The sequence below is a fragment of the Mobula birostris genome, chromosome 23, assembly GCF_030028105.1.
Source record: "Mobula birostris isolate sMobBir1 chromosome 23, sMobBir1.hap1, whole genome shotgun sequence".
In the NCBI taxonomy this organism is placed as follows: domain Eukaryota; kingdom Metazoa; phylum Chordata; class Chondrichthyes; order Myliobatiformes; family Myliobatidae; genus Mobula; species Mobula birostris.
This window is the reverse complement of record NC_092392.1, coordinates 47,457,585-47,484,169: the sequence shown is the minus strand read 5'-3', so window position 1 is coordinate 47,484,169 and position 26,585 is coordinate 47,457,585. Positions and strand designations below refer to the sequence as shown.

Sequence of the window (26,585 nt, the reverse complement as noted above, 5' to 3'; positions counted from 1 at the left end):
GTCCATGGAAGGGAGATTGGTTTCTGGGAATGTGCTGAGATATGTTCACTATTTTGCAGTTTCTTGCATCATGTGTAGAGCAATTAGCATGCTAAAACGATATGTAGTAAAACTATGAAAATTCCAATGCTCATCTATCTGGCTCACCAGGGTCAGAGGTTCTCACATCTGCTCTACTCACCTGGTTCACTGAAATTTATTACACTGTAATACTGCATAGCATCTTAAAGTGAATTAGGATACTAATATAAATAACATCCAAAAATCTGGGAAAAACTTACCGAAAAAATAAAAACCCTTAGTAGATATCAGATTTTAAACTGTATGCAGGGTCCTGATGAATGGACATACTTGAGAACAATTAAGAAATCATTAAACATAAAATAGCTGAACTATTCTATTAAGCCCCTATAGGTGCTCTATCATTAAGAATAAGCTGAGTTTTTAAACCTTAAGTTACACTTTCCTGCACTAACCTCATTCCTACATCCCTTAACATCCAGAAATCTATAATATTGTGTAAAGATGACTGAATTTGTACAGCCCCATACAATGATTCTCTATCCTCTGGGTGAGGAAATTCCTCATTTGTTGTGAATAACTCACTCTTGCCTCTGGACACTAGCTGAAGAAATCAATTCTGCATCTACTAGCCAGAATCATACAGCTCCCATCCAAGTCTACATCCACCACTGAAGAACCCATTCATTTATTCTGATGCTACACCAATTCATTTTATTCTTTGCACATTGAGATGTCCAGAATTCTTCCTAGATCTGAAAATGAGATTTCCCACTCTTCCAAACTCAAAACTATAAACCCAATCAGCTGATCCTCTGTACACAGATCTGACATCTCAAAGATTAATCTGTTGAACCTTCACTGTACTCTGCAAATGTATCCAGTTTTTTTTTTTTGACAGGGAGACCAGATCTCTGCACAATATTCCATATGCAGTCTCACCAAGTCCCAGTGAAATTGGAGCACAATATCTTTATTACTCAAATATTCTTGAAGGCTGGTTCTCCTTCAAACTGCTTACTGACTAGCAAAAAAACCTTCCACACACATTAACTTGCAATATCTCACCCTACCAAAAAAAACTCCACCTTTGTATTTGTACTTTTGTTTTTACTGAACGTAGGATGCCACATTTAGAGAAGCGTAGATGCATTTGCCATTTGTGGAGCTGGGGGGGGGGGGTTATATGGAAGAGAACAATGGCAAGAATATTTTTAAGAATCAGGCAAAATAATCTTAAAATTCAAAGATTTCCAGGTTTACTGTGTGTCAGCAAATCTATAGGCAAGTATGTTGCAGATGACAGTTTTAGCACAGATCAGCTGAAACAGAAGCAGAGTTAAAGGAAAGTTATAGAAATGAAAAAGGGTAACCTGAGTAATGGTACAGATTCAAATCCATCAGCAAAGATACAATGATTGTACACAACCTCGCTGCTGCCATGTGCAGACAGAAGGATGCAGATGTGGGTCCCTGACCAGTGCTCTAAAATTTGGAGAAGTATTGGACATGCAGCTTACTTTTAACAATGATCCAGAACTAGAAATAGTAGTTGACAACTGGTATGTTTAAACATTTGTTTCTAGCAGCTTGAAGCTATAGAGTATACACTGTGAAAGGAATAAAACTACACTGCAGACAGAGCTAGATTTGGGAGCTGATTTAGAATTTAACCAGGATTAAGCTTACTTTGTATTGAAGCAAAGCTCCAAATGCACAATAGTAAAGGAACTTCGATTCCTGGTTTGAAGGTGAGTGCCAGAACAATTATTACATTAATGTCCAACATAAATGTTATGTTGCAAATTACATATTAAATTGCTACACCATTATATACTACAAGAGTCTTCTCATAACTTCATGAGCACACAAGTTACAGAATATAGAAAGCTCCAGTCCAATATGTGCACTAAATTGTATCACATTCCAATTTGTGGCTTGTCAGGTCTATCCAAGACAAACAAGCTTGATTGACATTCTCATTTCTTGTAATGAATAATCAAATTATAAAATGTTTGACAACTTTCATGTTCTCCCCAATTTCACTTCCATATCCAAGTTGACAATTATAAATGCAAAAAATGCTGCTTTCCAATTAGGCCATAGACCTCTTCAGGATTGGCCAATGAGGTATCCAGTTACCTCTGCGGATTACATATTCTTGCAGTGGGCGATGAAGTGGTTTCATCACTTTGGCAAGTGCATTGGGCCATTAAAGCTACTTAAGTATCAAAATAAAAGCTTTCACTCAACTATGTGGACAAAATATGGTACGGTTAGCAGCAATATTCTGAGTCTGACATTAATGTTTCACTCTAAGTGGGACACAAAATATATCAAAGGCCCTCAGATGGTAGAGCAGCTTGAGTACTGGGAACCAAGACATCATGTAATATCATAGCCATAGTATTTATCTGATTTAAATACAATCAGGTTTGGTTTTTGGTTAATAATAAATCAGAGCATTGATGGCAAAGGATTCAGACAACAGCAGTGAATGCCAGGATTATGTGGTTACAGACCGTTTTGAGACAGATGTCGGCTGGCATTTGAGATGGAAATACTACTTACCAATGTTAAAATATTGTTAGCCTGTTTACATGTTGAGATAGATAGTTATTTTGAAGATTTGCGAATGTAATTGAGCATTTCACAACCAACAGCAAATGTCCCCTCTTCTGATGCAATGCATGGAAGGGCAGATCATTAAGCAGCTCATAATCAGGTCTAACAATGCCCTGTGGAACATGAGCAGTGATTTCCCAAGGCAGGGAGGACTCTCCTCTCACAACAAGCATCTTTATGTGAACCACAATTTCCTTAATGCCCTCAACTTCAGTTTTGCAAATTCTCACTGATATACTCAATTAAAGGCTACATTGATGTCAAGGAGTGTATCTCTTACTCCTGAGATTCAACTCTTTGATCCATATTTGTGAACATGAAACTGAACAAAATTTCAATGAAACTCCTCTCTGTCCCAATTGCTACAAAGACTTGGGAGAAAATAATCTCATTAAAATGGTATTAGCTTGCCAGGTTTTAGAATGCAAAATAAACCTGTTTTCTTCAAACAATTGAAAGGCAACAGACTTTTGTTCTCACAAATCTGGAGAAACCACTGAAATTTCAGTGTTTTAGTCTTTAATAAAATTACATCAATGTTTGACATTTTAAGATTAGAAAATGATTGATTGAAGTAGCACCACTTATTTAGCCCTCATATTTACACAAACCAGAAAAATTATATTGGGAGCAACACTCACAAAACGCTGGAGGAACTCAGCAGGACAAGCTGCATCTATGGAAAAGAGTAAACAGTCAATACTTCAGGCCGGGACGCTTTATCAGAACTGGAGGATAAGGTACCAGACAGGTCCATTGCAGGCAGAGAAGAGAGAATTCCGGAGCTGTGGCAGTGACTGCAACAGGGACTCCGTGGTGGAAAGTGTGGCGTGTAGAATGCAGAGGGAGGAGCAGACAATTGAATGAGTGTAACTGGGTTCCTCGGTGGGTCCGAACAGAGAAGCTTGAGAACAGATCTGGAAGCCACATTGAGTCCTAATGAAGGGTTTCGGCTGAAACACTGACAGTTTACTCTTTTCCATAGATGCTGCCTGGCCTGCTGAGTTCCTCCAGTATTCTGCGTGCTGCTTTGGATTTCCTGCATCTGCAGATTTTCTTGTGCTTGAGAAGCTATTTTGGGAATTTCAGAGCAATGGATCTCTGCCAGTCAATGCTTATGCTGACATTGCAAAAGCTTAATACTGCCCTTCATAGCAAACTTGGCAGAACAAGCCAACTGCTGCAAACTATACCAAGTTTAAGCAAAAACTGTCAAGTACATAATCAAAACTAATTACTAATGCAATACTATTCACAAATTACATATCTACACATTATACCATGATGCAGCTCACCATCACATTATGTAGCTTCGTAATTTTCCAGGTTTAGAGGTTTTAATAAAGATGGGATGTGGGGAGTTAGAGGTCAGGCTGGAGTCTAGGCTTCTACTCTGCACTGAATGGCTATCCATCTGGGCATGCAATGAAGTACATCCATGGACCAATGTTGGGCCAGCAAGCACTGAGGATGAAGACCAGTGAGGGTGAAGGCTGTTGGACCCAGATGTCTGCAAGCACCGCCCCCCCCCACCCCCCAAGCTGCCAGGTCCCGGGATTAGAGGTTCATTTTAGGCTGGAAGCATGAAAGCTGGTGACCACCAAGCCATTGAGTTCAGAATTCAAAGCCTGGAGTTTGGGTTCCTGTCACCGGCAAGTCCGGAGTTGGAGCCCAGAGACACTTGTGGGCTGACCCGAACACATCCTTAGGCTGGTTGATGTCAACACAAATGACACAATCTACATTACATTTTGAATCTGAATGCCAGTTTAGTTTAATTGGCAATTTAAACTACAACCAATAATTATGCTTAAAATAATCTGCACCGTCTTCTTCCTCACACTTGTTGATAGAAAAACAGAAAGTGCAGACAATTCAGAGGCATGTCAAGTTTAATATTCTGTCACTGTAGTCTATAAAGGCAAAAGTGGGTTGAAAGGCAAGAACACCATTGGTGGCAGCAGAATACAAGTAGTTGTTCTTGCAGCAGAGAATTAATTCTATTCCATTTGAAACAGTTTTAACCTACAATGGAATCCAAAGAGGTTACAATGTACATGAACAATGCAAGCCCACATTTTGTGGCAGTTACTTTAAACATTGGAAAATCCTCCACTCCTTCATGAATGTGGAATCCCAACGTTTCAAATTAGATGAGACCTGTCACAGAACACACAAACCCATTTATTTGAATAGAGGCTCTATGGGTACAGGTTAGGGGATTAATAAAAAGTGGGTTTCAAGAAACAATTTGACATTCATGCATCCAGTAACTTCATGCTTTTTATTCAATATAAAAATTTAATTGCTGAGAACTGCAGTGGCAGGGGTTGAGCTTGTTCACAAAGCTACTGCACACTAACGACATTCAGCAGGTGTAGTTATTCACCAGCTAATGGACACTCACATGGACTTAATTACATACCTTTTCCATCTTTAAACAAAAGCAATTTCCCTCATAGCCCTACAAAGTTTAGCATCTGATTTTCCATAGGCCTTTGTCAATATTCCCCAAAGGCAGTGCATTGCTTCATCCCACTCAGTGACAGACTAATGGTGCAAACACAATTATACAAACAGTGAGGATCCAAACAGTCATTCCTCAGGCACAATCCACTGAAATTCGTGGATCTTGTTCAGTCATTTGGGGTGATATTAAAAGAAGCACCTTCCCTCAACTCCAATGCCAAGTACTTACATACATCTAGAGCAGAGCACCAGGATGATTTTTTTTTATTACTTCTTTCATCTAAGGTGTGTGTTCAATTGAAATTTCTACTCTTTGACACTATCTGAAAGCAAGTAACACAATAAACTTGCACTCACAAGTTGTGAATTAGTTGCAGGAAGAATTATTTCAGCTTTGCTGCAATTGAACGGTAAATATACTTAAATACTTCCTGTGGAACACACTGTACAATATTTCTAGAAAACTCAATCTGTCCTAGCCATTAGACGAAGGACACATTATTTCCATAAAAGGCCACAATCACTTTATTGCCTGAAATCCAGTTGGCTGTCATACTGAAGAGTCATTATGAACCAAGGTTAACCCTTGGATTGAAAATGTGATCTGATATCTTGACACAGTTGCATTGCAAGTCTTCCTACTATATTAAAAGGAAAAAGAAGTTGCTTGAAGTTTAAGATTTTTATCATCGTAAATCAAAGTTCAAGACACAAATATTACATTTTTTAAAACTATCAGCTATTCCCATTATGGACTAATTTTACCAAAACTACTAGACAAAAACAAATTGAGCATTTTTAAAAAAAAAGACACAAGGAAGAGCAAGAGAATAAAGCCTAACTTTTTTTTCCAAAGCCAAATGGCCATGTAATGCAAACACATGGATTATAATTTTACTGTTTTTCTATTATGAAGTCTTTGTTGCATTTATTCCCAGAATATGTTAATACTGAGACTCAATGCCGGCTCCTAGTAACTCATTCATTTAGAGCAAAGAGAAATATGATTATGTATTTGACTAGTAGAAACATTTGCATTCTAAGTGAATTGCTTCTTTGACAGAAAATACTGAAGTGTAGCAAGAAAGACTATTGTACCAGTCATGACTATGGAATCAATCCAAAATTACTTCAAACTCATCTATCTTAAAGTAGAATGCTTATTTTGTTGTAAAGATATACATCAGAAATTGGCCCAAAAAAATCAATAGGGCAACCCAAATAACTGTAAATTCAAAAGTTTTAAATATGAACAGCAAGTGCTAGAAAGTCTCTCAGGCAGCACCTGAGATGAGCTCAGTAAACATTGCGACAATCAAAACAAAGAAAATCAATTCTAACTTGATCAAGGAACACTGGTATATTGTAGAATACTCATGTTGTTCACATTATGTGGAACCAAACATCCAAGGTTTACATTTCATCCAAAATTTTTAACATTCAGCAATAAGTGAGATTAGGGGTTTCTAACCTTTATGCCATGGAGCCTTAACATTAACCAGTGTCTGTGGACCCCAGGATTGGAACCCAGTAGCGTTCATAAGTCTTTGCATCAAGACCAGACCCCAAAATCTTCTTGCCCAAGAAGCAACTGGGCTACTATGATTTGCTGGAACAAAGGAGTCAAAAATCATCCAGGCAGCCAAGTAGCAGTCATCACCATAACTAGAAATATTCTCTTCAGTTGGGAAGGTGGTTGGACTGTCAGAGTTATTCATTCCTGTCCTCTAGTCAGGCAAGCATTCAGGCTCCTCCATGTCTGTACTACCAAGTTGTAGGAGAGAGTCCCTCAAAGTACAGGTGGGAGAACTAAAATAGATCAAAGGGCACTGAACCACAATTTAGACCAAGGATCATGAATGATAATCAAATTATTTCAGTCACAAAGCTCTCATTAAGAATACTTGATGTTTCTATTATTAAGAATCTTAGAATCGAGAGCTCTGCAGTTTATTAAATCCTAACAGAGGCTACACTAGCATTAGAACATGCTCACTAGAATCGTGCAGAATGCAGCTAGCTGACTCATTGCTACAACACCATTTAGTAAGAAACCATGTTAGCCAAGCTCACTTTCCAGTCCATTTTCTTTGGCAACAGTGAGAGATCAGGATTTAGCACCCTCACTCCAAACATCTGTTCTATGGTGGAGAGAATGGAATCTTATTAAACAGACTGATTTTAACAGTCTCCAATTTAAACTATATACTTGATCATCCAAGCAATGGTTTTCACTGTAACCTAAAATGTCTATTTAATACTGAAGACCATCTCAGGGGTTGTGAGTATCTCAGCAGCAATGGCAACTTTCACTCTTGGAGTATTTCAGCCTCTTGTTTCTCCAGAGGGGTAACCACAACAGAACAAAGGGAGCAGTCACTTTCCAGGACAATACTCTTCATTCATTGAGTAAAGACTATATTGTCCTCATCAATGAAGGCAAGGCATTTCTTTATTACAGAACACCTCTCAATAATACACAATTTACTTTTTCAAAAAAAAGTTTCTTGTAGTTCAGGACAATAAAAACTAACTGTGGAAATACTCTGTCACCCTCTGGTGGCAGACACTGGATCGTTTTCATCCCACTCCCACAACATTGGCCAAGACCCAAAGAGCCTCAATTCATCCTACATTCATGACCAGCTTCTGATTTGAGTTGTTGAGATTTTCATCCCCTGGACTTCTACCCATTTAAAATACTTTGTAATTGAAAAAAAATACAGAAACAGGCAAATAAAAGACAAGTATAATGTTGCAATCTCTTCAAATAGTTGACACACCCACATTTCCTTCCTTCAACTGTACAAAAGGCAAGCTCGGGATATTTGCGTTAGACTAAATATTTTCATGCTAGCCTTTTTAAATAATAAACCAAGTTGAAATGCTGCAAAACCCCTCATTCTGATGGCCGACTTGTATATTCTGAATTAAAGGACAATGCCAACGCTAGGACCGGCAACAACAGTTATTTGTATTCATAGTTTAAGCATTAAAATATCTTTGCTCAAATATTATAAGATCAACAGCTATGGCAATTATAAATTAGCAAGGGATATGCCATCTTTTCTACAACTGGTAAAGACTTTGGGTATAAAAGAGACATACCATATCCTTAAACTATGATGAATATTTTAAACAACAACAGTCCTGACGAAGGGTCTCGGCCTGAAACGTCGACTGTACCTCTTCCTAGAGATGCTGCCTGGCCTGCTGCGTTCACCAGCAACTTTGATGTGTGTTGCATGAATATTTTAAAACCAGCCTTTAGTACACCTGCTACATACTACACATTAACAATACTGAAACAAACTGTTGAACAGGTAGCAGGGATACACAGGATGGAGAATTAGATAGAATGGCAATGCAAAGCAGTGTAAAGTAATTCAGGTTGTGAAGATGTGAGGAAGCACACAAACTGAATGGTTTCATTTTGAAGAGGCTATGGAAACACAGGAATTTACAGAAAATCTTCAAAGATTAATAAAACTGCAATGCTTAGCTTATAACTAATAAAATTATACAACGCGAAGTTGATCACTTGTTGGGTTTAAGGAAGGATGCAAAGTTAATGTAGAAGAATACCAGGAAAGTTTTACTAAGCAAAGATTTAGTGAGGTATTTAAAAACCTGAGGCTGCGACAGTACATGAGCAACTGTTTTTATTGGCAGCAGGGTCAATAACTAATCTCAGCATATTTGGAATGCATTGCCTTAAAGGGTGGAAGCAGATTTGATATATTACTGTGAAAAGAAAGATCTAAAGACACCTGGAAGAAGAAATATTTGCAGTGCCAAGAGTAGAGAAGCAAGATTAAGTAGAACTTTTTTGTTTTTCTCCCTCTTACAGGGATGATAGGTTTCCTACATCATGGAATAAAAGACAGCTCACACTTGTGCAATATTTTCAATTACTTGACATCCTACAGAGAAGATAGTGAACACAAAGTTTCTGAAAACAGGAGGATAAAATAATTTGAGATTCATTTCACTTTGCTTGATCTACTGACATTAAAAATACACAAAACTGACTCTCATCCGTACCCCAACATTTTACTGTTTGGAAAGTGTAGTGCTGGCAAAATAGCGACAGATGGTACATTCCATCTTAAGAGAGAGTGCGAACAAGAGAAAAAATGCATTATTTAGATTATGAAGACACACAGTCCTCTTTTATTGTCATTTAGTAATGCATGCATTAAGAAATGACAAAATATTTCCTCTGGTGTGATATCACAAAACACAGGACAGACCAAGACTGAAAAAACTGACAAAACCACATAATTATAACATATAGTTACAACAGTGCAACAATACCATAACTTGATGAAGAAGTCCATGAGCACAGTAAAAGTTCAAAGTCTCTCAAATGTCCCACATCTCACGCAGTCGGGAGAGGGAAGAAAAACTCTCCCTGCCATGCTGACCACAATCCGACTCTGAGTCATCTGAAAACTTCGAGCTCTGATCAGCTCTCCGACACAGAGTACTGAGCTCCATCTCTGTCCGAACGATCCGACCTCCTTCTCAGTCGCTAAAAGCAGGCAAGGCTGGGGATTTTGAGGCCTACCCTCCAGAAGATTCTCAACCACGCAGTAACAACAGCAGCGAACGAGCGTTTCAGAAATTTCTCCAGATGTTTCTCTGTGCTTTCACGTCCATTCTCCATCAAATCAGAATTGTCCACGGCCCCTATTTAACAGATACGATATCATTTTTCACCGGAGGGCTGCGCACGCGCAGGCACGCCACCATCTTCTCCTAATATTTGAAATTACTAGGCAAAGATGCACATCTCACAGGATTCAATTCACACCTAGCCCATTGATTCAAACTGAGCAATGTCTACTGAATCATCATTATATAGTGCATAATGAAGACACCACACCTGTAATTGCTTGATCACACTACTCTTCATTCCCCGCGCCCCCCCCCCACCCCACACAATGGCTGGGACAGAATTTGCAATACAAACCTGCAATCCCACCTCTATAAATGACAGCAAACATTGCATCTCATCTAACATTTTCTGCAGCCCTGATTCAAAGCTGTTCAATGCGAGCTATAATAAATGATGCATCAAGTACAGAGATGCAAAAGCAGAGGGAAAATGAGGACCAAAAATTAACTCGACATATTGTGCACAGAACCTTTCAACATGCTGCAACCAACATTCCACAACCCACATATATGATTTGAAAACAAAGGTAGTTTCAGACAAACAAAATCATAACACCAGAGTCCACTGGGCCAATCACAGCCAGTCTATTCACGTTTACCACTGTTGCCTATTATGATACATTAAACACTGTACAACCCTTCCCCAGAACAGTCAACAGGATCTGCCCATTTAACAAATAAGCCACTCCATATTAGGCTTTAAAGAACAATCTCCTACCCCTCTTCAGGCAAAATAGTTGACAACACTGGTTCTTTAAAGATATGTGTTTATTTAACAGTATCCAAGTATTACTGACATTTCCAGAACTTAATATCTAAAAAGGACTGGGGAGTGAAGGGTGGGGTGAGCTGCTTTCTTGAAGCACTGCAATCCCAATCTTAAGAGCCAATTGTAAGGAAAGGAAAGAGTTAAATGCAATTCCTTCTTGGTAAATGCCAAAATAAAATGCATCTTAGAAAGACAAAATAGTGTCAGTTTGGAACGTGATAATGGTCTGTTTTCCCCTTTATTGACCACTGTTTTGTCTGTTTTGAATGCACGTCATTAAGATTAGATACCAGTAAAGAGTCTTTTCTCCCTTACATACCTGCTGTCTCTATACTTGAGTTGTGTGTCTAGGCTAAAGGTTGTGAGAGATAAAAGAGGTCTTAAAGAGTATAGAAAGGGCAATTTCTTTGTATGGGGGGGCGGGGAAGAATCTTCTCGGGCTAAGTCATGACTAGTATTGTGAGAGAGGGTCAAGGACGCTGAAAGAGAGAGCTGCGGAGTGGTTGTCAGTTCGGAGGTTCCTCTCGGGCATTGTGCGGATCAGCTCATTAAGTGAATGATAAGTATGACGTTTTCTGCACGACTACTTCCGCAATCATTTGTTTTTCCTTTCTACATTACATTTTTGCTAATTTTAATAAAGTGATATCGTGTGGCCTTCAATAAGTGTGCAGGGCATCCCTTTGTTCGCGAATACGTATGCAAATATACTGAGCCAAATTTAAAAAACACAGACAACAGGAATTCTGCAGGTGCTGGAAATTCAAGCAACACACATCAAAGTTGCTGGTGAACACAGCAGGCCAGGCAGCATCTCTAGGAAGAGGTACAGTTGACGTTTCAGGCCGAGACCCTTCATCAGGACACACAGAACACATTTTAAATTAATTTTCATTACACCAATACAGGTTCTTATGGCATCTCTATGAAAGTTTGGCAAATTGAGTGGTGTCCCACATTGGAAATGGCCACTTAACATTCACATCAATTCAACCTTATTATAAATAGCAGGGTAGGTTATTTTTTTTTTCCCTAAAATGTATAATATTTGTTCTTTTCCACCTCCCCTTCTTTCTTACACCAATATTACATTGCACAGAACCTTTGGCTTTTGATTCACTCTAATGAAGGTGAGGGCATGCTCAAGTATATACAGGGGAAAGACACTAGATACAGAAAAAATATCTGAAGTTTCTGGAAATTCATAGTAAGCTCATCAGGACAAAAATAAAAGCATTGAACTGTGATTTTAATTTTTTTTAAGAAGGAAAATCAAGTTGCTGATTTTGGATCATGAGAAAATTTGTAGAATGCCTACAAGATGGGTTTTTAGTGCAGCTTGTGGTTGAGCCCACTAAAGGATAAGCTACTCTGCATTGGGTGTTGTGCAGTGAACCGGATTTGATTAGGCAAGTTAAGGTAAAGGAACTCTTTGGAGGCAGTGATTATAATATGATAGAATTCACCCTGCAATTTGAGACAGAGAAGATAAAGTCAGATATATCAATGTTACAGTGGAGTAAAAGGAATTACAGAGACACGAGACAGGAGCTGGCCTGAGTTGATTGGCAGGGGCACTAGTAGGAATGACAGAAGAACAGCAGTGGCTGAAGTTTTGGGAGCAATTTGGAAGGCACAGGGTAGATAAATCCCAAAGTAGTACTTGCATTCTAAAGTAAGGATGGTGCAGCTCTGGCTGACAAGGCAAGTCAAAACCAACACAAGAGCAAAAGAGGGCATATAACAGAGCAAATATGTGGAAAGTTAGAGGATTGGAAACCTTTTAACAATCAACAGAAGGCAACTAAAAAGTCACAAGGGAAAAGATGAAATGCGAAGGTAAGCTAGCCAATAATATCAAAGAGGATGCCAAAAGTTTCTTCAGATATATGAAAAGTAAAGGGAAGCAACACTCACAACACGCTGGAGGAACTCAGCAGATTGGGCAGCATCCGTGAAAACGATGAGTCGACGTTTTGGGCCGGAACCCTTCGTCAGGACTGTAGAGGAAAGGGGCAGAGGCCCTATAAAGAAGGTGGGGGGAGGGTGGGAAGGCGAAGGCTGGTAGGTTCCAGCTGAAGAACCAGTAAGGGGAAAGATAAAGTGGTGGGGGAGGGGAAGCAGGGAGGTGATGGGCAGGAAAGGTGAAGAAAGAATAGGGGAAAACACAATGGGTAGGAGGAGGAGGCGGGACCATGATGGAGGTGGTAAGCAGCTGGGGGAGGAGGCAGAGTGACATAGGGATAGGGGACCTGGCACTTATCCCTGTAAGCACAAGTGCTACACCTGTCCCTACACCTCCTCTCTTGCCACCAGTCAGGGCCCCAAACAGTACTTCCAAGTGAGGCAACACTTCACTTGAGAGTCGGCTGGGGTCATCTATTGCATCTGGTGTTCCCGGTGCGGCCCCCTCTACATCGGTGAAACCCGACGCAGATTGGGGGACCGCTTTGTCGATCACCTATGCTCTGTCCGCCAAAACAGACAGGATCTCCCAGTAGCCACCCACTTCAACTCTGCTTCCCACTCCCATTCAGATATGTCCATACATGGCCTCCTCTACTGCCATAATGAGGCTAAACTCAGGTTGGAGGAGCAATACCTCATATACCGTCTGGGTAGTCTCCAGCCCCTTGGTATGAACATAGAATTCTCCAACTTCCAGTAATTTCCTCCCCCTCCCTTCCCCTATCCCTATGTCACTCTGCCCCCTCCCCCAGCTGCCTACCACCTCCCTCATGGTCCCACCTCCTTCAACTACCCATCGTGTTTTCCCCTATTCTTTCTTCACCTTTCCTGCCCATCACCTCCCTGCTTCCCCTCCCCCACCACTTTATCTTTCCCCTTACTGGTTTTTCACCTGGAACCTACCAGCCTTCTCCTTCCCACCCTCCCCCCACCTTCTTTATAGGGCCTCTGCCCCTTCCCCCTACAGTCCTGACGAAGGGTTCCGGCCCGAAACGTCGACTCATTGTTTCCACGGATGCTGCCCGACCTGCTGAGTTCCTCCAGCGTGTTGTGAGTGTTGCTTTGACCCCAGCATCTGCAGATTATTTTGTGTTTAAGTAAAGGGAAGCAACAGTAGATATCAGACCAGTGTAGAGGTAGCAATGGGGGACAAACAAATGGCGGATAAACTTAATAAATAGGGTGCATCAGTCTTCACTGTGGAAGACATTAACAGTATGTCAGAAGCTCAAGAGTGACAAGGGGGCAGAAGTGAGCACAGTTGCTATTACTAGGGAGGTGGTGCTTGGGAAGCTGAAAGGTCACAAGGTAGACAAGTCACCTGGACCAGATGTTGTACATCCCAGGGTTTTTAAAGAGGTGGTTGAAGATATTGTGAAGACAATAATCTTTCAAGAATCTGGACTGGAAAATTGCAAATGTCACTCCACTCTGCAAGGGAGAGAGGCAGAAGATAGGCCATTATAAGCCAGTTATTCTGACCTCAATGATTGGGAAGATGTTGGAGTTGATTAAGGATGAGGTTTCAGATTACATTGTGGCACATAATAAAACAGGCTGAAGTCAGCATGATTTCCTTAAGGAAAAATCTTGCTTGACAAATTGTTGGAATTCTTTGAGGAAATAACAAGCAGGATAGACAAAGGAAAGTCAGTGGATATTTACTTGGATTTTCAGAAGCAGATTTGACAAGGTGCACACATGAAGCTGCTTAGCAAGACAAGAACCCATGGTATTATAGGAAAGAATCTAGCATGGATAGAGCATTGCCTGTTTGGCAGGAGGCAAAGACTGGGGATAAAGGGAGCCTTTTCCAGAGGTTGGTGTTGGGACCATTTCTTTTTACATTGTATGTCAATGATTTGGATGATGAATGGATGGCTTTGTGACCAAGTATACAGAAAATATGAAGACAGGCAGATGGACAGGTAGTGTTGAGGAAGCAGGAAGTCTGAAGAACTTGGACAGATTCAGAGAATGGGCGAAGAAGTGGTAGTGTCAGGAAGTGCATGGTCAAGTACCTTGGTAGAAGGAATAACAGTGCAGACTATTTTCTAAATGGAGAGAAAATTTAAAAAATGGTGCAAAGGGACTTGGGACCCCTCCTGGAGGACTAAATAAGGTTAATTTGCAGGTATGAGTCAGTGGTGAGGAAGGTGAAGGCAAATGCAATGTTAGCATTTATTTCAAGAGGACTGGCAATATATACACAAGTATGCAATACTGAGGCTTTATAAGGCACTGGTGAGGCCTCACTTGGAGTTCTGTGAGCAGTTTTTGGCCCATCTGAGAAAGGATGTGCTGACATTGGACAGGGTTCAAAGGAAGCTCATGAAAGTGATTCCGGGAATGAAAAGCTTTATCACGAGGAGCGTTTGATGGCTCTGGGCCTGTATTCACTGGAATTAAAAATGGTGTGGGGTAATCTCACTGAAACCTATGAATATTGAAATGCCTACATAGAATGCATGTAGATCTGATGTTTCCTATAGCAGGGGAATCTAGGACCAGGGGGCACATCCTCAGAATAGAGGGAATGTCCATGTAGGAGATGAGGAGGAATTTCTCCTCAATGAAGTTGTGATTCTGTGGAATTATTTGCCACAGGTGGCTGTGGAGTCCAAGTCTTTAGGTGTATTTAAGGTGGCATCTGATAGATTCTTCATTAGTCAGGGTGTGACAGTTATGGGAAGACAGGAGAATGGGATCCAAGGAAATGGATCAGCCATGATGTGATGGGCCAAATAGCCTAATTGTGCTCCTACATCTTAAGGTCTTATGGCAACTGTGTCCAAATCAGCCACTCCAAAGGAAGAATTTAAATCATTCTCAAACAGAGATAATCACACAGCTTAATTCTAAATTTCATGCAGTACTATGTTTAAGTACAAGGAGAATCTGAGGTGGAACTTCTTTATTCAGTGGATGGTGCAGCTGCAGATAAGAGATGCCAGCAGGAGTGATAAGATGTGGTTTCAGTTACAGCATTTAAGAGAAGTTTGGAGAGGTTCATGGATGAGTGTGATAGGGAGGGCCATGATGTAGGTGCAGGTAGAAAAACAAGTTGGCATGGACTAGACAGGCTGAAGGACCCATTTGTGCTGTAGTACTCTACGAATCCATGTCCTTTAAACACTATGCAGATATGATGGACATTGATCCTGAAGCTCAAAATGCCCAAAAAGGGAATCATTAAAGAGCAGCTTTAAATAACCTTATCCCATCAGACTGCAACAAAATCATTTTAATCAATGTGGTACCATTGACAGTCAAAGTTTTTGTTTAAAATGCTAATGTGTCATTTCTCACAACAGCTTATAATAAAGTTTTGCTTTATTCGAAAAAAAGCAAAAGCAGTTCTCAGCCTAATCTAATCTTAGATTTATCGGCCTTTTTCTCATAGCAGTTAACTGCACTCTTACACTGATCTATTAATAAAAGGTTAAGCAAGCATAGTTTTGGATGCACGGCCATCTCTAAATGTCAAAGTTCATTTCACTTTAATCAGCTGTATGGAATATCCAAATGTTAAAATAAACACTTCAGCAATCTGTTTTGCACTCCAGATTAATACCATAGGGTTACAGGAAACTACTGACATAAACCAAAAACAATGAAATTGTGAAATACAAACTTATACAGAATTTTTTTGTTCAATTATGGTCTACATTGATTCAGCTAACCTCCATATCAATGGAAATTGATTAAGTGTTCCTGACCCAGCAGCAGAAAAAACATCCAACAGATCTGACTTTGGTTGAAAAGGGTGAATGTTAGTACACAGGTGTAAATTGAGAGTTTAATGCCTTCATATCTCCTAACTATAGAACACTCAACTATTCAAACTAATTCCACAGTCCCTTTATTCATAAAGCCATGATGGTCAATATAGATACCAGTGTCAAGCAATAACTTAAAATGATATTTGCAATATCCATTACTACCCTCCAGCCACCAGCACTACCAGAACTTTATGTGACATCTTTAGTATGATCAAACATCAAGGCATTCAGTTTTACAATATTTAACAAACTGCACTACAAGATTATCAGGAAAGATGATCAAGTCAATGCGGCAAGTTTTAAGAACCATCACAAAAGGAGAAAAATCTCAAACACTAGAAAATCTGCAGAAGCCATCTTGTGTATTACAAAAGAGACAGATTGCCTGAAGGAGTTTTAAGAGCTTTGATCTAAAACATCAAAGATCAATGGTAAACACAAGGAAATCTGCAGATGCTGGAATTTCAAGCAACACACATAAAAATTGCTGGTGAACACAGCAGGCAGGCAGCATCTCTAGGAAGAGGTACAGTCGACATTTCGGGCCGAGACCCTTCGTCAGGACCAACTGAAAGAAGAGCTAGTAAGAAATTTGAAAGTGAGAGGGGGAGGGGCAGATCCGAAATGAATCCAGGAGGGGGAGGGATGGAGCCAAGAGCTGGACAGTTGATTGGCAAAAGGGATATGAGAGGTTCATGGGACAGAAGGCCTAGGGAGAAAGAAGGGCGGGGGGGGGGGGGGGAGAGCCCAGAGGATGAGCAAGGAGTATAGTGAGAGGGACAGAGGGGAAAAAAAGAAAAAAAAACAATATTAAATAAATAACAGATGGGGTATGAAGGGGAGGTGGGGCCTTAGCGGAAGTTAGAGAAGTCAATGTTCATGCCATCAGGTTGGAGGCTACCCAGACGGAATATAAGGTGTTGTTCCTCCAACCTGAGTGTGGCTTCATCTTGATAGTAGAGGCGGCCATGGATAGACATATCAGAATGGGAATGGGACGTGGAATTAAAACGTGTGGCCACTGGGAGATCCTGCTTTCTCTGGCAAACAGATCAATGGTATCAATGGCAAAGCAATTAAAACCTGGAAAAGCAAAGACCAGAATTAGACGAACACAAATCTACCAGATGAAGGTTTGGACGCAGTGCAGTGATCAACTTGGGATGTTTGGGGTTGGAGAAGATCCTAAACTATTAAATGTAATTACGTACACGCAAGTACAAAGTGTGAAGATAAATTGGCACAAGATACATGCAGAACAACCTTGAGCAAATGTTTATAGGGTGATAGATCTGAGGCTGATCAGCAATAGAACAGCCAACTCTAAAGGTAGACTCTGTCTACCTTTCTGGTCAAAATAGCACCTGCATATAATGCTTTTTCAGTCGACATTTCCTGGACAGATCATGAAATCATATTTCACTCTCTTGTCTTTTACGTTTGTTTTCTGTCTTGGGTGTGATTCTAGAACTGTTGGAGCCTGTGAATTGCTGTTTGGAGATAGTTTACATGTTTCAGCACTCTGCAGCCTTCAAGAGAGCTCTGGGAGGCAGAGGCAGAATGTGGGAATCTCATGGCAGGCAGGCTGTGACCCAATGATCAACTCCACTTCACCGATTAAATCTTTCACTCCTCGCCAATTAATGCAACAAAGGAGATTGAAACATTGTGACGAATGCAGAAGTTTGGAGATCGTTTGGGTGCTACTGCAGTCTCTGAGGGAGACAGACAACATGCAAGACCCAAGGAGTGAAGCCTGTGGGAACCGGGTGCAAGCCATTGTTCGACTCCATTTCACTGATTAAAGCTTCCATTGCTCACCGATTAAAGCATCGAGGCGAGTGCAGAGGGTGAGCGCCAGCTGCCTGTCTTTTGATGGCTCTGCTACAGAGGGAAAGGTCTACCGCTGGGCCCAGAGAGTGTTCCCCAGGTTTTCTGTGTTTCTGATGTGGACTTGGACGAGGGAGTCTTTTTGTGCGAGGAGGGCGGTTTTTGGGGTTGATGATCATGCTGCCTTTTTCTTTTCCCTCTTGGTTTCATGGTTACCTGGAGTAGAAAAATCTCAAGTTGCATACTTTGATAATAAGTGAACCTTTGAAATAAGGGGGCTCATCAGTACAAGCAGAGGCGCCGCAGTGGAGCCAAGTGATGGAAACGTGGAGTTTTAGTGAAGGGACAAACATGGACAAAAAAAGTATCATAAAAGTTCATAACTTTGTTATCTAGCTTGGTATCAGAGATAATTCCCCAGAAAAAAAAAGATAAGTAGCCATGGAACAGTTTCTTGAACAGATGACATTTTCTCCATATAATGCATAGTTGAAGAAACTTTGTGTTCCCCGACATGGATTGTCAGATAAGGATGGTGCGTTTTTTTTTAAAGATTATGAGGACACTGATTAATGCAGTGGAAGAGACTTAGAATAGCTATGTGACAATCATGAAGAAAATATGGTGATATCATTAACACTAGAGATTCTGCTGATGTTGGAGATTGAGTATAATACATAAACTGCTGAAAGAACTCAGCAGGTCAGGCATCATCTATAGAGAGGGATAAACAGGCAATGCCTCAGGCTAAGAACATTCACCAGAACTGGAAAGAAAGGGGAAGAAGCCAGAATAAGGGAGGGGTTGGTGTATAAGCTAGCAGGTGATAGGTGAAACCAGGTGAGGTGGGAAGGTGGGCAGATACAGGAGGGTGGGATGAAGTGAGAAGTTGAGAGGCAATAGCCGAAAAAGGCAATAGGCTAAAGGAGTCTGAGGACAGAAGAGCAGACCGCAGGAGAAAGGCGAGGAGGGTAGTAGAAGGAAGTGATGAGGAAGAGAGAAAGGGTTACAATAGGCAGAATGGAGAATAGTAAAAGAGAAAAGGTGGAGGGGAGGTCAGGCATTTGGAAAGTAATTGTTGATGATATAACTGAAAGTGTATCGAAAAGTAGAAGGTTGATAAGAGTGTCAAGAACTGATCCTGGATTAACATGCACAGAGAAACCATTATGGGTGACTCCGTGACCAAGTCTAGACAAAAGCAGAACCAGGAAAAAAAAAACCATCCAGATGAATATAGAGAAGACTTGAGGAAATATGAGGTGACAAACTATGAAGGTGGCAAGTTGTTCAAGAATTATGAGGATAATTTTTTTAAATAATTGATGTTACAAAGAATATTATTTGGAATTTTTGTACTATAGCAGGGCCAAAAACCAGATTGGAGACTTTGAAACAGAATTTAAGAAAACTTGGCATAGATTTAGCAGTAGCACTGCATTTCTGAAATTTTAGATAAGAAAAAGGCTGAAGACAAGCAGTAATTTAACTTCTCTAGAGCAAACAGAACAGAGCAGGATTAAGTGAAGAGGTGAGCTACATGCAAAAGTTAGATAGAATAAGGAAAAATATCTTTTTAGGGACTGGGTAGAAATAAATACTCGGGGATGCCCAAGAAACTACAGATGCTGGACCCTGAATCAAAAAAGGCAACAAACTGCCAGAGGAACTCAGCAAGTCCGGCAGCATCTCTGGAGTCAGAGGAATATTAGACATTTTAGAAACATAGAAAACCTATAGCACAATACAGGCTCTTCGGCCCACAAAGCTGTGCTGAATATGTCCCTACCTTAACTACTAGGCTTACCCATAGCCCTCTGTTTTTCTAAGCTTCATGTACCTATCCAAAAGTCTCTCAAAAGACCCTATCGTATCCGGCTCCACCACCATTACCGGCAGCCCATTCCACACACTCACCACTCTGAGTAAAAAACTTATCCCTGACATCTCCTCTGTACCTACTCTCCAGCACCTTAAACCTGTGTCCTCTTGTGGCAACCATTTCAGCTCTGGGAAAAAGCCTCCGACTGTTCACACGATCAATGCCTCATCATCTTACACACCTCTATCAGGTCACCTCTCATCCTCCACTCCAAGGAGGGAAAACTGAGTTCACTCAACCTGTTTTCATAATGCATGCTCCCAATCTAGGCAACATCCTTGTAAATCTCCTCTGCACCCTTTCTATGGCTTCTATATCGTTCCTGTAGTGAGGCGACCAGAACTGAGCACAGTACTCCAAATGGGGTCTGACCAGGGTCCAATATAGCTGGTTGAAACCCTGCATCAGGACTTCTTTTCCTGTGGCCTCTCTTCCATCTTTTAACTCCAATATCTGGAAGCTTCATCCTGCTGAGTAAAGAGAAGGGAGGGAAGTGGAAGACGTAGATGAATGGAAAATCCCGATACTAAAGCCAAGAAAAATCTAACAAACTCCTCCTACGGACACGGATAATTTAAGGTTACAGACTATGATAAAAGTCTGGGATTATCATTCCATTAAAAACAGAAGATACTAGACTGTAAACAAGAGAAGAACTGCAGATGCTGGAAATCCGAGTAACGCACACACACAAAATGCTGGAGGAACTCAGCAAGCCAGGCAGCATCTTGGAGAAGAGTACAAGGCAATATTTCAGCCCAAAACATCGACTGTCTTTTCCTATATGCTGCCTGGCCTGCTGAGATATTAGATTGTATTCACTAGGTCAGACAATACCAACTGAGGAGAAAAACACTTCAGGTCAATGACTTTCAGAACATCCCACACTACATTTTTGATATTTAGCAATAATCATTTTTGGTGATGGATACCAGAAGCAAACAAGTCCAGCCAAAACATCTAATGCAAGCAATTTTCTGCTAAAGACATTCTAGTCTAAAATCTGAGTTTAAAGGTTTAGATTTTAGGGGATCAGGATCAGAAAAGGGTTAAGGATCTCAGTAAATTAAGACTAATCAAAAGTGCCATGAAGGGTGTGAATTATCAAATCAGTAGCTGCTGAGCTGTCATGGACAGTAGACTAAATACTAGAAGCTGGAAATTTGAATATGTAACAGGAATTCAAGTGAACTTTATTCCTTAAATGGGAAATGAAAGCAGAGCACAAAGAAGAAAATGTGGATGAAGAGCAAGGCAAAAAAGAATTTAAAGTGCCCCATCTGTAATGATTACAACCAGAATGGAAAGGTCAAGTGAAATAGTAAGGGGCAAGGGCAGTGAGAGAACAAGGGGGTCAAATAAAAAGCAGCAAATTTAGAAAACTTGATCTTAAGGTTTGAACCAAACGCTTAGAGAAAAATTAGAAAAATTTTGAAAGTTGGGAATGATGTGGCTGTAGACAGGAAAAATAGATCAAACATTGTGTAAGTATTTTTGCAAAGATCTCCGCATCATACCTATAGCTGAAAACTTGAGAAGATGATGCTCAGGCCTGTGTGGCTGCTAATCCACATCACTGTGCACATTCAGGGAGCATGTAACATTTGATTCAGAGGTCCTGGAAGAAAATTTATCAACCTTGTGTAATTCACAGCTCACCCAAAACTGCCATATTTTAGTTTTCATTGAAATCAAAAGCAACACGAAGCAGTTTCTAGGCAGAAAAGTTCATATGGGAAGGAAATGAAATAGACAGACTGTCTGAGGTACAGAACAAGACACCAAATTTATGACTTAGGGATAAGGGTACATCATAGTGGTGGTTGATTAGGCCAGTAGTAGAAAATGAAATAAAAACACCTAACAGGGGACCTTTATAAGGAGAGAAAATAAATCAGATAATAAGGTCAAGGTGGCAAAGTAATGCTCCATGCATGGATGGCAATATTTTTTTGAATGACGATTTTAGGTCTGCTCCACTCTTCCTTTTGGTTCGTTAAGGTTGCTACAGTTGGGGGGGGGGGGTGACAGTGGGGATAAGCTCCCACTACCTATTAAATGCTCAAAATGTCACGCATCTCATATAGCCTCCGACAACCAAGTCCAGCTCCTGGTCTTCACGTTTCTACTGACAGGAGAAAAGGCAAGGGCCTTAAAACCATTCACTTTGGGCAGACGGGGCTCATCAGCTACAGCTGACAGCTCAACTAGGAGAAGGAAGACTCTGCTCTCAAACATCCTTTACCTTACAGCTATACCCACTCATGGAGGGGGCTTTGGCAGTTGGCCCAGAAGACATTTGAAGCTGGAATCCCCAAGTCGTTCTACGTTGAGTTCAACGCTAAATGGCAACTCCAGTGATAACACTGGTGGCAAACTGCACCAGTCTCTGCCATTCCTCTGGATTTATCAGCTGCATGGACGGGAAGCCGCTTGGTCTCCATATCATACTGCCCCGGCTTACGTATCACGTAAACAGCTGAGATGCCACGTCCATGGTCGACCCTGACCAAGGGAGGGCCTCACTCTTCCTTTTGATTAAACTAGATAGCTCATAAAGTCTCCACCTAAGTCAGAAGCAGAATCCGGTTTAATATCATCAGCATATGTCGCGAAACTTGTTGACTTGACAGCAGTGGTACAATGAAATACATGTTAAGTATAGAGAGAAAAACTGAATTACAGTAATAATATGTATTAACTAGTTAAGTTAAAATAAATAGTGCAAAAAAGCAGTGAGGTAGTGTTCACAGGTTCAACGTCCATTTAGGAATCGGATGGCAGAGGGGAAGAAGCTGTCCCTGAATCACTGAGTGTGTGCCTTCAGGCTTCTGTACCTCCTAAGTTGTTATTAGTTAAGACAAGCCACTCATGTTTCCTGATATTACCACATGCAGAAAACAGGGAAATAAAATCTGTGTCAGAATTCATTGCTACAGGAAGCACCCATACCAATTTCTCACATGGCTGGTCTTCCACCTGGAAATGGATGCAAACACTACAAAATGGACAATTACAAATTTTGATCCATGTATCTTCCAGAACCCCTACATTTCATTGGTCTGAGTAACTATAGATCCCTAAAACTTAGAGTACTGTACTTTTAAGCTTGCTTTCCATCTATTCCATCACTTGCCCAAATTCCACATACTTTGATCCGTTTCAGAAGTTTACTTTGATGTACTTATTTAATGGCCAGCTGAAAAACCATAGCATCCACTTATTACATTATTGCCACAGATGCTAGGGAACCCAGAGAAATTAATAGTGGGGTCTTGAAGAGAGTCCATGTTACAGAAAAGGTGGTGCTGGAGGTTCCAAAACGCAGATAATCTCCAGGGCCTGACCAAGTGTATCCTAGGACACTATGAGAAGCCAAGGAAGAACTTGCAGGGCTCCTCCTACGACTATTTATATTATTGATAATGACAGATGAGATGTCAGAATACCAAAAGGTGACTAATGTTGTGCCTTAATGGAAGACTGCAAGGAAAAGCCTGGGAACTACAGATTGGTGGGTCTAGCTTCAGTGGTGGGCAAGTTATTGGAAAGGATCCTGAAAGACAGGATCCACCTGCAATGGAAAGGTGAGGCTCAATAGCGACAACTAGCATGGCTTTGTGCATGGGAAATAATGTCTCACGCATTTGTTCGATTTTGTTTTTGAAGAGGTGACCAGAAAGCCCTGGATACCAAACAATCTAAATTTCTGGACTAATCTACTTTAGCAAGGAACAATCTGGTAGACTATTCCAGAAATTTAGATTGCTTGGTATCCAGGGCAAATGAGCCAGGAGGGTATAAAATTGGCTTAACTGTAGAATATGGAGATCCAAGGTGGGAGGCTGTTTCTCAGACTAGAGTCTTGTGATCAGAAATGTGCTGTAGAGATTGGTGCTGAGCTGGGCCTGCTGATGTTCATCATTTATATTAACAGCTTGGAAGAGAATATAGGTGACATGGTTAGCAAATGACACTAAAATTGGTAGTGTAGAGGACAGTGAAGGACATTATCCAAAATTACAATGGGATCTTAATTACACTTGGTGAGTAGGGAGAGGAACAACAGATTGAGCTTAATTCAGAAAATAGTGTGTCTTAAGATAAACCAGGGCAGATAAATATCCTGGGGATTGTTGTACGAGAGTTACCAAGGAGTGCAACTCCACAGCTCCTTAAAAATAGTGAGAGGTAGACATGATGAAGGCAGTTTGACTTCAGTCACAATAGAGTACAAGAATTGGGCATGATGTTACAGCTGTACTAGATGTTGTTAAGGCTACATTTGAGGCAGTACTACAGGAAGGAGAATATCATTAAACCACAGAATGCAAGAAAAGTTTTGACCACGTTACAACTGAAAGGCTTTGATTACAAGGACAGGCTGGGTGCCACTGCAGCACAGCAGTTAGCATGGGGTGTCCAGAGTTCAATTCCAGCACTGTTCTGTAAGAAGTCTGTACGATCTCCCCTGGAATGCGTGAATTTTCCCTGGGTGCTCCTGTTTTCTCCCACAGTACAAAGAGGCACTGGGTAGGTTAACTGGTTATAGTATATTGTCCCATGATTAGGTTAGGGTTAATCTGTTTTGTCAGGGGTTGTGCAGTGTGGCTCGAAGAGCTGGAAGGGCCAACTCTGCACTATATAACTAAATAAATAATTTTTCCCCTGGCTCATTCCAGGCCCTGGGTTTTTCTTTAAAAGCAGTATACCATGAAAGGCATAGGCAAGTTGGATGTGCAAAGTGTTTTCCCTGGCATAGGGCAGCCTAAAACTAGGTTGCAAGAGAGGAGGAAGACTTGAGATGCCCAAGGGGCATCCTCCCTTCCTCCTCTCCCACCCCCCTCCCCACCCACACAGAGGATCGCCAGTTGTAGACACGAGTACAGTTATGACATTTAAAATTACATAGATAGGAAAAGTTAAAAATTAAGTGGGCAAATGGACCTTGCTCAGTCATAATCTGGCCAGTGTAGACAAGTTGGGTGAGTTGGTCAAAGGGCCAGTTTCTGTGCTGTAACTATGAATTTCTTCTCATCTATTTATCAAGGAATTTAAAAGAGTTGTCCAAATGGTACATTAAATATTTTGTTTGCAATACTACAAGCTAGTAGAAAATAAGGAAAATTAAAGTTTAGAACTTCAGAAATATTTGACTCAAAAATTTCTTCATTTATTTGGCAAAATAAAAACCCGAGACTGGGTAAAATACATTTACAGAAAGCTAAGAGAGATGGAGGTTTAGCATTACCTAACTTTAGATTCTACTATTGGGTAATTAATATTCGACATATGAAATTTTGGTTACTTGACCAGGATATACTATCCATTCCTAAATGGGTAGCATTGGAATTACAATCTGTTCAGGGCTATACACTTGGCTCTATTTTAGGTTCCTCTCTTCCTTTTGATTTGAAATGCCTCAAACAGGTCTCTAACCCGATAGTTAAATATACCCTATGTATTTGGTTTCAATTCAGAAAATTTTTTGATCTTAACCAATTTGGCCTATTTTAGGTAACATATTTTTTTCCTCCCTCTTTTACGGATCGTGCTTTTCAAATTTGGAAGACTAAGGGTATTTCACGGTTTTTGGATTTATTTTTAGATGGTTCCCTTATGTCTTTTGAACAATTATCTAATAAATATAATTTATCAAGAATACATTTTTTTAGATATCTACAAGTTAGAAATTTCCTAAGTACTATACTTTCTTCCTTTCCAATGCTTCCTCCTACATATATTTTAGATACTACAATTAACCTTAATCCACGTCAGAAAGGTGCATCAGCTATGATTTATAATATTATTATGAAACTTAGGAAAGCTCCATTTGATAAGATTAGGGCAGATTGGGAACAGGAATTGGGTTCTATCATTTCCGTGGATGACTGGGGGCAGATTTTACAATTAGTCAATACTTCCTCTATCTGTGCTAAACATTCCCTAATTCAATTTAAAGTTGTTCATAGAGCACATATGTCCAAAGATAAATTAGCTCACTTTTATTCTCATATTAATCCTTTTTGTGATAGATTTCCGGGGCAGATAGCCTCTTTAACTCATATGTTTTGGTCTTGTCCTACTCTGGAAACTTTTTGGAGAGACATTTTTTAATATTATCTCAAAGGTATTGAATATAGATATCTTTCCTCACCCTATTACTGCTATCTTTGGACTACCTAAAATTTCCAGTAATCTTTCTCCTTCAGCCCGTAGAATGATTGAATTTCTTACTTTAATGGCGAAAAGATGTATCTTACAACATTGGAAAGAGCTTAATGCTCCAACTACCTTTTTTTGGTTTTCTCAGACGATATTATGCTTGAATTTGAAGAAAATTAGAAGCAATCTTTATGATTCCTCACTTAAATTGAACAGACCTGGAGATCTTTTATTCAATATTTTCATTTAATGTAATTTTTTTTCTTCTCTTTTTTGCTCCATATTTATATACCCTTCTTGGTTTTTTTTACTGTTTTTAATGGAGGTCGGGTTTGAGGACGTGATTTTAAGTTCTTTAACTCTACTTGGTTCCAAGTTAGCCCATTGCTTTGCT

At 40.3% G+C, this 26,585-nt stretch overlaps 1 protein-coding gene across 2 annotated transcripts in view; it reads right to left on the bottom strand.

The window, feature by feature from the left end:
* bpgm (2,3-bisphosphoglycerate mutase) overlaps window positions 1-26,585 on the bottom strand; it is a 35,389-nt gene that overhangs the window by 2,114 nt on the left and 6,690 nt on the right. Inside the window, exon 3 of one of the 2 annotated variants that reach the window (XM_072241874.1) lies at window positions 6,587-6,724. The exons of the other annotated variant lie outside the window; for it this stretch is intronic. Coding sequence (XP_072097975.1) covers window positions 6,587-6,724 — 138 coding nt within the window. The remainder of the gene's footprint in view (window positions 1-6,586; window positions 6,725-26,585) is intronic. 2 annotated transcript variants of the gene reach the window in all.